The sequence below is a fragment of the Carassius gibelio genome, chromosome A9, assembly GCF_023724105.1.
Source record: "Carassius gibelio isolate Cgi1373 ecotype wild population from Czech Republic chromosome A9, carGib1.2-hapl.c, whole genome shotgun sequence".
NCBI lineage: Eukaryota > Metazoa > Chordata > Actinopteri > Cypriniformes > Cyprinidae > Carassius > Carassius gibelio.
In genome coordinates, this window is record NC_068379.1 from 9889553 (window position 1) to 9904241 (window position 14689).

The window sequence follows — 14689 nt, forward strand, 5'->3', positions numbered from 1 at the left end:
ATAATAATAATAATAATGTTTGAGTCCAGCTACAAAGTGAATATAGAATGCTAAACAATATTAAATAATATATAACATTAAAAAGATCATAAAACATAGGAGAATTGTGAAAATGCATATTATCAGTGTTGATTATAATAAATAATAATAATTTTAAAAAAAACTGCCAACTAACTAAATGAGGACAATATAATGCTGAAATCCAATCAAAATGGTCAAATGAAACAAAGTAGAGAAAAGGGAACTATATTTGAAGGAGAGAGTTTCTGTTTCAAGTACATATTTCCTGTGTTGTATGCAGGTGACTAGCAGCAAACAGCAAGAGATTATTATTTTCTTTTCTTTTTTTCCTTTTCTTTTATTATTATTATTATTAGTAGTAGTAGTAGTAGTAGTAGTAGTAGTAGTAGTAGTAGTATTTTGTGTCAAGAATATCCCCCTCTAAATGTGATCATTAAAGTAAAAAAAATACAAAAAAAATACAAAAGAAGAAAAAAGACAGAATTACATGCCAAACATTCATCACATTCATCATGTATTTAATATAATTTATAATTATTCATATATTTAAACTGAGTTTAAATATATTAATTTTTTTGTAATACTATAATAATAATATATTTCAAATTAGATTAAATAAAACGGTCTGTTAAATGGAACACTTAAGAAAGAAAGAAAAAAAGGTGGTATGGTAGCACCTCTATCAGACCACATCCTGTTATGAATTTCTATACCTGCTGTGGTTTGGAGCTCTGTCACTCGACATCTGAGTCTTTTCAATTCAACACTTAATGTTCATGTCACACATTCACTACAGAGCAGACGTTTTTCATGCCGTCAAGGATTTAAAGTTTTGATCTAAACTAATCTGAGATCAGGATTACATGACTTCTAACAGAGTATACATAAAAATACCCACGACAGACCTAAAGTATCCAGACAGACATTTGTTATCAATTCTCAATGTGAAAGTACCCAAGCAACATTGCTCAAAAAAAGCTGCCTGTCTAAATTGCTCAAAAAGTTGCCCCGTGTATCATCAACATAATTCTTACATTATTAGACCCTAATACTGAAGGATACTGTAGTATTACTCTAATTATACCAGATATGTTATTATTCAGGTAGCTAAATTCTTTTCAGATTCTTGCTTCATCAAGACAGTAGTTAATCTAAATGAGAAAATTGGCTTTAGAAGAAAGAGTAAAAAAAGTAACACACTTGCATTTGTGTTAAGTTTAAGACTTTGGACTGTAGCAAGGTGCATGATTAATTAACATTATGAAACAACAAGTCTGTGTTGAGATAGAGCTTCCTAGCACCCCTATGTCTTTTGCATGCTACAGTGGATACGCGATCTATAGATATGCAATCTATAGATATCAGATGAGAGACTTCGAGATTTTGAGTATCTAGGACACATTCATGAGCTTGTGGGACTGAAATCTAAACCACTCAATTAAAGCAGTGGAAACAGTGTACGCAATTCTAAAAAATATATCAATACAGTTGGTTTTCAGTTTGGTTAATGCCAGTTGTTTATTTCAGTGCTGAATCTTAGGGAAGTCGTAATGCTTTGGTCCCTTGTGAGAAAAAAACAAAACAAAAAAGACAGAAAATAACACAAAGGTTGCTGCCATGCAGTCCGTAATGCTCATGTGAGATTCCTCCCCTCATTTCATCAACACTTAAAGCAGGTAAGTCATGAATGCCCATCAGTTATTGTATAGCATTTTTTTCTATAACGTTTTGACGTTTTCTTTAACTGGTTGAATCTCCTACTGCTCAATGTCAAAGGATTCATCAGATCAGCAGTCAATGGTGGTAGAAATTATGTTTTAGCTGCCCTCTTCTTCTTCTACAGAGTGATTCAGTCCAGGTATGAACTTTAGAAGGTGCTTGCGGACACTACCTTTCCTGCCTCTCCTTGGCAGCGTCCCAAAGATGGAAAAAGATGAATGTTCCCAGCTTGGGGAGAGTGAACCGTTACTGCTGGCCAGGCTAATGCTGCGTGTTCTTGTCAGGGGTTGCAAGGCCCCCACTTCCAGCTGGAAGAAGCCTCCGTTTGGCTCAGTTGGGCTGAACGGACTTGAGTCATCAAATACTGATGACATGAAAGCTCCATCCTCACTATCATCTGTCATTATGCTGCGGCAACTGCTGTCACTGGAAAAACGCTGCCCAGAGCGGCCAGTTGGAGATGAGAGAGACATCAGCGAGTCGACAGACAGACTCTGAGCACTCTCATTCAAATTACCTGGAACACAGAGCGAGACCTGTGTAATCCTAATAGAGTTATTCAACATCAGGTAAAAAATCATCCTCCTCAGCATCAGAGTATATCAGACACAGGACACAGTTGGAAATGATGAGGGTTTCTTAACAACTTTGTTTAAACAGCGTTTGCTAAACAGCTTCAAAAACAAAGCAGGAACTCATGTACAACTATCACAAACCGTACTTAATCAATGAAGAAGCGACCTCATAAAAAGAACCAACGGGATGTAAACCTTTTAAAATTCACCATTTGTGCATTATTTTTGTAATTTTCAAATTTTCTAAATTCATTTGATTCAAATCCATGTTGCAAACTCAACTGGAACTCACTCAGGGAGATTTATCTCTTCTGTCAGACAGTGGCCTCTGTCTGAACAGTTGTATATAGCTTCTTTTTTTCTTTCTTTTTTTTCTCACCTCGAGTAAGACGCTTTTCCTGAAGTGTGAGAGATTGCAGTTCCACCCATTTCTCACGAAGGGTTTGCTGTGACGAGGGAAAACACAGGAACAAGATCGGCATTTATGAGTCATTCTGATGAATGTGTGTATTGTCTGTTGATCAGCATTCATTTAGACACTTTAGCACTCATGGAAACATATATATATTACACAAAATACAGACTTCCTGAAAATTCTCAGTCTTTCTGTGTAAAATTTCAGTTTTGTGTACAAGTGGTAAATACACACAATCATCCAAAAATACACACCTTAAGATAGCGCATCTTTTTCTCTAATTCAATTCTCTTCATAACATTCCCACTGACCGTCTCCAACCTTCACATAGAAGAACAAGAAGAGAGAAAAATTCTAATAAATATATGATGGTCAAAAGTTTTTTTTATTTTTTTATTTTTTTATTTTTTTTACATCAGACCCACACAACTAATTGTTTATTTTTATTTTTTTTTTTTATTATTGGTGGCTAGTGTGTTCTGGGTGGTTGCTAGGTGATTGCACAGAAGTGTCTTTGGCAAAGTCACTTTGGCATGTCAAAAGGGTTAGTGATATGTTTGTCCTTAGATATGGATCAGGGTTGCACCAGCCATTTGTAAGTTGTTATTTAAATTGAATATAGATGTCAACAGTGGAGAGTTAGTAACAACAAACTAGTTTGTAACTAATTTACAAATCACATTTGACCTACATTTGCTGTAGTTAGTAGGTTGCAAACTCTCTGCAAAGTGTGTATTTGCAGAATATGTCTTTTACCTTCAATGATCCAAAAGCAGCCTATTCATTTGTGAGCAGAAGTTGTGTTAAATGTCATGAATTTCAGTTTATCCTGTCAAAGTAGATTCTAACTATACTCACAAATGTTAGGCATTTGTGCAGCTGGTGCCAAGTCTCCCTACGAGTTTTGTTTTCCATCCTCTTTATCTTCCATTAATCTGATCACTTATTAGCACACATCTTATCACATCAAGCTGCATTATTTGAGGAATCGTGACCACAGCAAAAAAAAAAAAAAAAAAAAAAAAAAAAAAAATATATATATATATATATATATATATATATATATATATATATATATATATATATATATATATATATATATATATATATATACTGTTTCTAATACTTATACTCACTTCAGCATGTTATTAGATTCTCGAATCAACTCAATAATGTGCTGGTGGGTAGATCCCTCAATACTGACACCATTTACTGACAATAAGATGTCACCTATCAAAGAGAGAGAGAGAGAGAGAGAGAGATTAAATCATAAAATAAATAAATAAATACATATATATAAATGACTAACACTCTGTACTCGGAGCTGCTACTCACAACACACACCGCGCTCACACAAACTCAAACAAAAACATACTTGTTCATTTTTTTACACACACACACACATATATATATATATAAAATTCATAAAATGGTAATATAATATATTGGTTATATAAAAATAATCATGCATTGAATTTAAATTGTCAGATAGATTATGGTGCTGTATATTGAAAATAAATTATATATGTGAGAAAGCATAACAGTCCATAACGACCAAAGAGAGCAATGCATCAGCTGTGTTAAATGTAGATGGCATGTGGGCTGGTGGGAAAGTGCCGTGTAAACAGGGTCAGGTGAAATGGGTGGGGTGAGTAACACTCTAAGAAGAGGAAGTGGGAAACCTGCTCACCAGCAGTCAAACCTGCAGTTTCAGCTGCACTGCCATCTTGCACACTGCAAACAAATGTACACATCTCCACCATACTGCTGTTTTTCACCTTAAGACCATATGTCTGCACAGAGAAACATACAACCCAAATGAATTTTCCTGGGCCTGTTTTATTGGTTTTGGTTGAACAATGTACCCAAAATTTATCTGGACAATAAAGCCATTATTTCTGAATTTAGACAAAAAATATCAAAGGGAGTATAATTATAGCATCTAACGAAATAATATTTGCTACATATTGAAAGACAAAACAATATATCATTCATAATGCAAAGGCGGAAAAAGTATTATGTTATGGATCAAGTCCACAGTTATTGATGAATGATGTAATAATGAATTACCAAAGTTAACTTATTATTGTGAAAATGCACCTATGTGAGAGAGAGAGAAAAAAAGTGCATTCGATACAGTGTGAAACATTAATTATAATAACATGCCTGAACTTCAAATCCAAAGGCTTCATTGTCTTGTTTCTCCAATAATACCATTGTTCTGTGCAAACGGGAGAAATGTGTGATGTTTATTTGCATGAGAGATATCAGAAATGTGCAAAGAATCTAATCAGTAAATCAGTCTTACCTCTGAGGATCAGTATAATCCACTAAAGATCTTGAGTGAGTTCTGTGCAGCTGCAAAAGAGTAATTTTTAGATTAAATCAATAAAATACTAATGAGAAACCATCTGAATTTTGAAAAACTGAGAGAAACCTGCAGGAATACATGTTTTTAATGTCTGAACAACTTTTTAAATATTAACTGAAATACATTAACATTCTTTTATACTATTTTGACAAAATAAATTTTAGACCTACAGTTGTAAAGTTATATAATTATAAACTCTCAGCATTCATGTTGCCATAGAAACATATATAATAAGATTCTGATGTTCTTGATCTTGATGATCTTGATTGTCCCACCTTACTGCGTGATAATGTCACATCTTTGATCTCTTCGGTAGTCGAATTTTTGGCACTGCTGAAAGAGCGTCGTCGCCACAGTATGTTTTTCTTCTTTTGAGAGTTGTCGATTATGTAGCTGTCCAGGCTGCTTTGTTGTTTTAAAGGTGCTTTAAAGTTTTTATTGGATGTCATCATGCCTCCTTATTCATTGAACCACACTGCATGCAGCTGCAGGCTTCAATGTGACCTGTTTGTAGCATACACAGCGGATATACCCGTGTCATGTGAGTGTCAGGAACTAAAGACATCAAGAATCAGTGTGTGGGTGTATTTTAACCATTTTAAATGGTTCCTTTTTTTCCTCTTTAGTCTTTAACTCTTTTCATGTTTGTCTTGTGTGCTGTGGACAGAAATGGTGAATCTGCTTGTGGTTGTTTCCTTCCTCAGCCTTTAGCTCCTTTGAGAATTTTGCAGTAGCCTGAGAAACAAACATGCATGGAAAACCACAGTAGTATCAAATCTCTCTCATCTCTTACCTGTCTCCACAGTGCTGCACAGCTTTTATCCTCTCTCTCTCTCTCTCTCTCTCTCTCTCTGTGGACAATCACTTTTGCATTGTGGTCTACACAGAGGACCTTTCTGCAAGCTGCAGTAGTGAGAGACAGATTGAGATTAGATCCTCAACAGATCAAACCACCTGATTCGCTGAGGTTTTGACCCTGAATTTCTTTTGTATATCATCAGATGTACATTCAATTTGAATCTAGAATACAATATGAGTGGTTCTTGAGCATTAAAAAAAATCTATACAGTATCAGAAACAGAGGGTTGTCAGCCACTAGGCATAGACAAAGCCTATGGAGTGTTTGTGGTGAGGGGTGGGGTTGTAGTGCCTCATCTGACTAAAGTGGTGGGGTGGTCTGGTGACACTAGGTAAATCTGTGTCAACTGTGTCTCGGTACCAATATTATTCTAATCGTGCAGGGCAATTTTTACATAATTGTGCAGAATAAGTTTTTACTTTGCATTTCATCTATGAAGTTTACAAGTAGTTCCCAACACGTACTTAATTCATATTAAAGCAAATACTAATGTTGGGTGAAAGACTAGATTTTAATAGAATATCGTATAGATTTTAAAATATTGCTTAATACTTATAAAGCCCTGTTTGGTTTAGCACCTCAGTATTTGAATGAGTTCTTGTTACATTATAATACTCCTCGTCCGCTGCATTCTTGAAAATCAGGCAATTTGATAAAACCTAGAATATCAAAATCAACTGCGTGCGGCAGATCTTTTTCCTATTTGGTGCCTAAACTCTGAAGTAACCTACCTAACATTGTTCAAGAGGCAGACACACACTTGCACACTGTTTTGCTAATGAATGTTGTTCAGTTGCTTTGACGGAATGTATTTTGTTTAAAGCGCTATATAAATAAAGGTGACTTGAGTTGACTTGACTTGCAGTTTAATCTAGATTAAAGACCCATTTATTTAACCTTGCTTACACATAGCACACTTATATGCTTCTAATATCCAAATCCGTTAAAGGATTTTTAGTCTGCATTAATTAGGTAAACTGGAACCTGGAACACTTCCCATAACACCAGATGTACTTGCTACATCATTAGAAGATTGGCATCTATGCTAATATTAGTCTGTTTCTCTCTTGTTTCCGAGGTCACCGTAGCAACCAGATCCAGTCTGTATCCAGATCAGAGGGTCACTGCAGTCACCCGTATCCAGTACGTATCCAGACCAGATGGTGGATCAGCACCTAGAAGGGACCTCTACAGCCTTGAAAGACAGTGGAGACCAGGATAACTAGGGACAGCTCTTGCGGCATCTGATGGGATTTAAATACTCACGGCAAGATTCGGTTCCTTGCCACTGTCACCTCTGGCTTGCTTAGTTGGGGTCACTTCATCTACAGCGATATCGTTGACTTGATTGCAAATAAATGCACAGACACTATTTAAACTGAACAGAGATGACTTTACTGAATTCAATGATGAACTGCCTTTAACTGTCATTTTGCATTAATGACACACTGTTTTCCTAATGAATGTTGTTCAGTTTCTTTGACGCAATGTATTTTGTTTAAAGGGCTATATAAATAAAGGTCAAGTGACTGACAGCATCAAATGGGTAACTGCACCGGTAGTTTGTCAGAGAAGGCAAGGTCTGCTCGACCAAGAGGCAATCTGACGAGAATTCAATAGTCACTGTATCGGATAGGTGAGCCTTACTGGTAGTTGGAGAATTTTAAAATAATTTATTTATTATTTATTTATTCATAATTATAATTATTTTTATAAATAAATACAATTTTCCTCGCTGGGAGCGCTTTGCAGCACCTGACTGAGAGTTCAATACTCAGAGCAATTTGAGTTGTCTAAAGGGGATGCTATGAGGATTACTTGCGTAGTGGTTTAGCAAATCCAATAAGCTGCTTCTGATAACGTCAGAAAATCTCTGATCGGCTTGCATTCGAAGTTAACCCTCTGGAGTCTAAGGGTATTTTTGGGGCTTGGAAAAGTTTGTCATGCCCTGACGTGTGTTTTTTTTTTTCAGTTTCTTATGAATATCTAAATGGGTAAAGCCTAATCGCACTGTAATCAGCACAAACTGTGCTATAAAAATATGTGAAATGCATGTATGCACATGATTGTATTTTTGAGAAACAAAATAATATGCGTGGTTAGTGAAAAACTAAAAATGTTAAATCACTTGAATAAGGCAATAAAACACATATACAGAACATTGGTTCCCGTGACTTTTGAGAACTGGAGCTTGTAGCCTAGAATTTATCTTTCTAAATTATGTGCGTTAATCGACTCCAGGGGGTTAAGCGTACGACGAAATAGAATTTCCTGTCCTGTCAGTATACCTTGGATAAGTGCCATGAATGTGGATGCATGCTCATAGCTTAAAGCTGAGGTGATGTCAACCTTTCCTAGCCAAGAGCTTAAGAATTATTATTATTTTTTATATTATTTATTATCTTTGTATTTTGTTTTTAATTAATTAATTAATTATGTAATTTATTTTCTCCTCTCTCTCCATATTGATTGCATGATCATTGTTCTACGGTTTGGAGAGAAAATTCATCAAGAGGCATTGAGGTGGTTATGCTTTTAAACGGCAAATTATGTGGAGCTGATTAAGAGTTTCTTATCCCGGAATTTTCAGATTAACCATTACAGTGGGCTAATTAGAAACCGAGAAGGCGGGAGAAAGGGTTAATGATCAGCATTTTTTTTTTTTTTTTTTTGGCAACCTATAGGGGAAATCTGAACAGATTATTTCAGTGAATAGCTGAAATGTAATAAAAAGTTGCAACATTTGAAGTCACGTTCAAGGACTTATCATTGCTGTAGCATGCCTGTTGTAAAGAATTGTCCAATATTAAAGATGGGGTACATTTGAATTAAATGTTTAGTAAAACGAGGACTAGGTTGTATAGTGACATGTAGAAACTATTGTCGGGATGTTTGTGCCATTTGATAGGGCTTGCATAGATTAGTCGAGTAGTCGAGTGATTGACTACTTCAACCACTAGTCGGAAACAATCGACTACTCGAGCATGCATTAACCATAATGCATACAAAGAGTTTGCAAATATGACATGAATTTTAGGATTACAATATTGCGTGTAGCTGTTACTTTCTATGACCTTATCTATGTTGCTTGTAAAATTAAAATATATAAATAATAGGGGTGTGCCTGAAGCCAAATTCCTTATTCCGAATGGATGGATAATGGCTTCAAAAATGAAAAAGAGACAAGTAATAAATCTGCCTGAATACTTGGCTGAAGCTGGCACAGTCTAGAGTTTGCTAGATAACAGGTGAACCAGGGGATCAGCGCAATATTATACCTCTAAAGTCACGAGTGTGAAGTGAATCAATGTAAACTTTATGAGTGAAAGAGTTCAAATCAAACACAGCATTGCTGTTGTCTCTCCGTGCATCTCTCAGAAATAAGAGCTTGGCAAGAATAATATCACCTACAATAATACATCATACACGTTCCATTGTATATACTTAAAAGACAATGCTTTAAACCTTAGGCTACGATATGATACGAATGAATGGATTAAGCACAGCACGCTCACCAATCTTACAGCCACGTTACGCATCTCAGTCTCTCAAAAACTAGTTCTCTAGTTCTCGAGAGAGAGCAGGCTAATAATCAACTTAGATATGGATACATTTTCTATTTGGCCTGCATATTTAAATCTTTATATTTTTGCTGGTTTCCTTTATATTTTTGATTCTGTCGTGTTCATATGATCACTAAACGTTTGTCATGACATCTCTCTGCCTGCATGTTAAATATTATTTTACATGCAAGCAGACTTGCTGCGGTGAAAACTGGGGCGCGGCCCAGGCTGGTTGAAAGTCTGCTGTTGATGCGATCCAGGTCTTGAGGAGAGCCTGTTCTTGAGTGGAACGATCGTGGTGTCGAGCGAGGCGAGCTCAGGCTTTGTACGGTCTATTGGCCATAATGTGTGGCTTGGCGAGAAGAGCAGCTGTCGCGATAACGCTTAAAGGGTTAGTTCACCCAAAGATTTAAATTATGTCATTAATAGCTCACCCTCATGTTGTTCCAAACCCGTGAGGCCTCTGTTCAACTTCAGAACACAGTTTAAGATATTTAAATTTAGTCTGAGAGCTCTCAGTCCCTCCATTGAAACTGTCAGCATGGTATGCTGTCCATGTCCAGAAAAGTAAGAAAAGCATCATCAAAGTAGTCCCTGTGACATCAGAGGGTCAGTTAGAATTTTTTGAAGCATCAAAAATACATTTTGGTCCAAAAATAGCAAAAACTACAACTTTATTCAGTATTGTCTTGTGGGTCTGTTGTGAGTGCGTTCACTGCAGAGTAATGATATCCGGTTCGAACGAATCACTCGATGTAACCAGATCTTCTTGAACCAGTTCACCAAATCGAACTGAATTGTTTGTTTGAAAACTGCAAGTTCTATGTGAAATCATTTGAGCACTCGCATATAGTCAGAATGGCATAATCATAACAGTGCACGAATATTCGGCTGTGAGATTGGTAGTCGAATCAGGCTCCTCAAAACGAAGCATTGCATCTATTTGGGGTCACCCCTAGTATTTATACCACCTTAATTGGCTAACTATACACTGCTTCAGGCTTCACTGCTTATACACTGCTATACACTGCTGTGGGGAAGTTGGGTGTGTGTTCACAGTGTGTGTATGTGTGCATTTTGGATGGGTTAAATGCAGAGCATCAATTCTGAGTATGGGTCAACATACTTGGCTGTATGTCACATCACTTTATTAATAAATAAAGAGTAAAGTGAAAGATAAAATACAGATTATTTCAAAGTATCTTTACAGGGATAAGTGGGGAAATAATGATTCATAATACTTAAGTACTTGCTATTATCACTAAATTATAGATATTTTTTTTTTACAAAACATGCTAAAATAAAAATTGCTTAGTTGACAATGATTACATCACATGCCTTGAAGCTTCGCTATTACATAGTTATAATCTTAAATAGTTAATATTAGAATTAACATGGAAGCTGTAACTCACCAAAGCAATGGATCACTAAAGGAACCTCTGTCAAACACATTTTAAAACTTTTTTAAACCTGAATATTTCCAAAGAGTTGTAATATTCTAGATTTTTGAGGCTTGTGTTGGGACTACATTTTTAAACTTATTTCAGTGGTAAAGGGTACACTTATACCCACATAATTTTGCACTCTCATCTCAGGAACCCTCATCAGATCTTCAGATATGTCTAAGTCGTCTGAAGAGGCCTATTGATTCAGGGAAATTTGGACCAAACCACAGATATGTAACGTATTTTCCAGTGCACACTAAAATCAGCCAAGAGTCTTAAACACATGTACCAAAAATGCACACATAACTGTTTAACGGTTAGACTGAAACTGTCATTTCTGCAGATTATTGAGGCAGAACTACCTAGTTTAGTCATCAGTCAGGATGCTTTAGGGTTAACAGCTAAAGGTAACTTTGGGTCAGAGCACATACAAGAAATTAGAGGGAAATGAATTCCTCCAATCCCAGCTTGATCTAAAGAGTCAAGTAAAACAACCCTGTAGGTTATTTTCATAAAAAGGTGATAATGTGACTTTGTAGTATCAGGAATGTTGCTTGTTTTTTTGTTGTTGCTTTTTTATGACAGTTTTACACACGTCATTCCAAACTTGTATTATTATTATTATTATTATTATTATTATTATTTTTATTATTCATTTATATATTCATTCATTTATTTATTTATTCATTTTACTTTTTTTTGCAGAACACAAGAATATATTTTAAGACACTTTCAGGTGTTCTTGAACATATAGTGAAAGTCAGTGGGGTCCAAACATTTCATGCTCTCAAAAGTACATAAAAGTAATGTAAAAGGTAATCTCCGGTGGTTAGAAACTTTCTGAAGCAATACAATCCCCGACAAACTTTTAATGCCTTTGAAAGAATGTTTAAATGCTTGGTGTTCTCCACCTCAATTAATATTATATTTACATTTATTTATTTAGCAGACGCTTTTATCCAAAGCAACTTACAAATTAGGAAGCAATCAAAATCAACAAAAGAGCAATGATATGCAAGTGCTTATGACAAGTCTCACTGACAAGGTTTTTTTTTGAAATCATACAATAAAAAAAGTTATAATAGGAAAATAATAAAGCAATATTATTATTATTATTATTATTATTATTATTATTATTATTAAAGCCTCAACAAGTGTTGACATTTCCCAACAACACAGCAGTAATGACTTTATGAACTACTTTACTTCTAAAATCGATACTATTAGAGATAAAATTGAAACCATTCAGCCGTCAGCTACAGTATCACATCAGACAGTGCACTGTAGACCCCCTGAGGAACAGATCCACTCATTCTCTACTATAGGAGAGGAAGAATTTTATAAACTTGTTAAATCATCTAAACCAAAGACATGTATGTTAGACCCTATACCATCTAAACTTCTAAAAGAGGTGCTTCCAGAAGTCATAGATCCTCTTCTGACTATTATTAATTCCTCATTGTCATTAGGATATGTCCCCAAAACCTTCAAACTGGCTGTTATTAAGCCTCTCATAAAAAAAAAAAAAACAACTTGACCCCAAAGAACTAGTTAATTATAGACCAATCTCGAATCTCCCTTTTCTGTCCGAGATACTAGAAAAGGTGGTATCCTCACAATTATATTCCTTCTTAGAGAAAAATGGTATATGTGAGGATTTCCAGTCAGGATTTAGACCGTATCATATTACTGAGACTGCTCTCCTTAGAGTTACAAATGATCTGCTCTTATCATCTGATCGTGGGTGCATCTCTCTATTAGTTTTATTGGACCTTAGTGCTGCGTTTGACCAAATTGACCACAACATTCTTCTGCATAGACTTGAACACTTTGTTGGCATCAAAGTGCATTAGCATGGTTTAAAATCGTACTTATATGACCACCATCAGTTCGTAGCAGTGAACTTGATCGTAACTTGATGGAGTACCTCAAGGCTCAGTACTAGGGCCGCTACTCTTCACGCTTTATATGTTACGCTTGGGAGATATCATCAGGAAACTTGGTGTTAGCTTTCACTGTTATGCTGATGACACTCAGCTCTGTATTTCTTCGCGGCCAGGTGAAACACACCAATTTGAAAAACTAATGGAATGCATAGTCGATATAAAAAACTGGATGACAAGTAATTTCTTACTGCTAATTTCTGAAAAAAACAGAGGTGTTATATATAGGACCTAAAAACTCTGCTTGTAATAACCTAGAACACTATCTAAGACTTGATGGTTGCTCTGTCAATTCTTCGTCATCAGATAGGAACCTAGGCGTGCTATTTGATTGCAATCTTTCCTTAGAAAGCCACGTTTCTAGCATTTGTAAAACTGAATTTTTCCATCTCAAATATATATCTAAATTACGGCCTATGCTCTCAATGTCAAATGCAGAAATGTTAATCACTGCATTTATGACCTCAAGGTTAGATTATTGTAATGCTTTATTGGGTGGTTGTTCTGCACGCTTAGTAAACAAACTACAGCTAGTCCAAAATGCAGCAGCAAGAGTTCTTAATAGAACCAGGAAGTATGACCATATTAGCCCGGTCCTGTCAACACTGCACTGGCTCCCTATCAAACAGCGTATAGATTTTAAAATATTGCTAAATTGCTATATTGATAAAACTCAGGCAATTTGATAATACCTAGAATATCAAAATCAACTGCAGGCGGCAAATCCTTTTCCTATTTGGCGCCTAAACTCTGGAATAACCTACCTAACATTGTTCGGGAGGCAGACACACAGTTTAAATCTAGATTAAAGACCCATCTCTTTAACCTGGATTACACATAACATACTAATATGCTTTTAATATCCAAATCCGTTAAAGGATTTTTAGGCTGTATTAATTAGGTAAACCGGAACCGGAAACACTTCCCATAACACCCTATGGACTTGCTACATCATTAGAAGAATGGCATCTACGCTAATATTTGTCTGTTTCTCTCTTATTCCGAGGTCACCGTAGCCACCAATTCCAGTCTATATCCAGATCAGAGGGTCACTGCAGTCGCCCGGATCCAGTACGTATCCAGACCAGATGGTGGATCAGCACCTAGAAAGGACCTCTACTGCCCTGAAAGACAGCCGAGACCAGGACAACTAGAGCCCCAGATACAGATCCCCTGTAAAGACCTTGTCTCAGAGGACCACCAGGACAAGACCACAGGAAACAGATGATTCTTCTGCACAATCTGACTTTGCTGCAGCATGGAATTTAACTACTGGTTTTGTAGTTGTAGAGGAGAACTGGCCCCCCAACTGAGCCTGGTTTCTCCCAAGGTTTTTTTCTCCATTCTGTCACCGATGGAGTTTCGGTTCCTTGCCACTGTCGCCTCTGGCTTGCTTAGTTGGGGTCACTTCATCTACAGCGATATCGTTGACTTGATTGCAAATAAATGCACAGACACTATTTAACTGAACAGAGATGACATCACTGAATTCAATGATGAACTGCCTTTAACTATCCTTTTGCATTATTGACACACTGTTTTCCTAATGAATGTTGTTCAGTTGCTTTGACGCGATGTATTTTGTTTAAAGCGCTATATAAATAAAGGTGACTTGACTTGACTTGACTTTTGTTAATTGTATAATAAATAAAAAGAGAAACCAAACAGAATAAATACAAAAAAGATTAGAGAAGCTAGTGTTAGGAAAAAGTTTAGGAAAAAAACAAGCTGTTAGTAAATAAATAAAGTGGAATTCTAAAAGGGCAATGTTTTTGAAG

General features: G+C 35.9%; 1 protein-coding gene across 2 annotated transcripts; it reads right to left on the reverse strand.

Moving 5' to 3' along the window:
• Positions 1-522: 522 nt before the first annotated feature.
• Positions 523-6222, reverse strand: LOC128020213 (cytohesin-interacting protein). 2 transcript variants are annotated; one of them, XM_052606992.1, is made up of 9 exons: positions 5696-6222; positions 5377-5605; positions 5039-5088; positions 4897-4951; positions 4421-4523; positions 3867-3960; positions 2985-3051; positions 2695-2761; positions 523-2257 (listed from the first exon to the last, which is right to left on the reverse strand). In XM_052606992.1, exons 2-9 carry the CDS (start codon positions 5551-5553, stop codon positions 1839-1841), a joined length of 1032 nt encoding a protein of 343 aa, XP_052462952.1. In that variant the 5' UTR covers positions 5554-5605; positions 5696-6222; the 3' UTR covers positions 523-1838. The 2 variants fall into 2 exon arrangements, with proteins under 2 accessions (XP_052462952.1, XP_052462951.1); XM_052606991.1 differs by having other exon boundaries at positions 5377-5931.
• Between the last annotated feature and the right edge of the window lie 8467 nt (positions 6223-14689).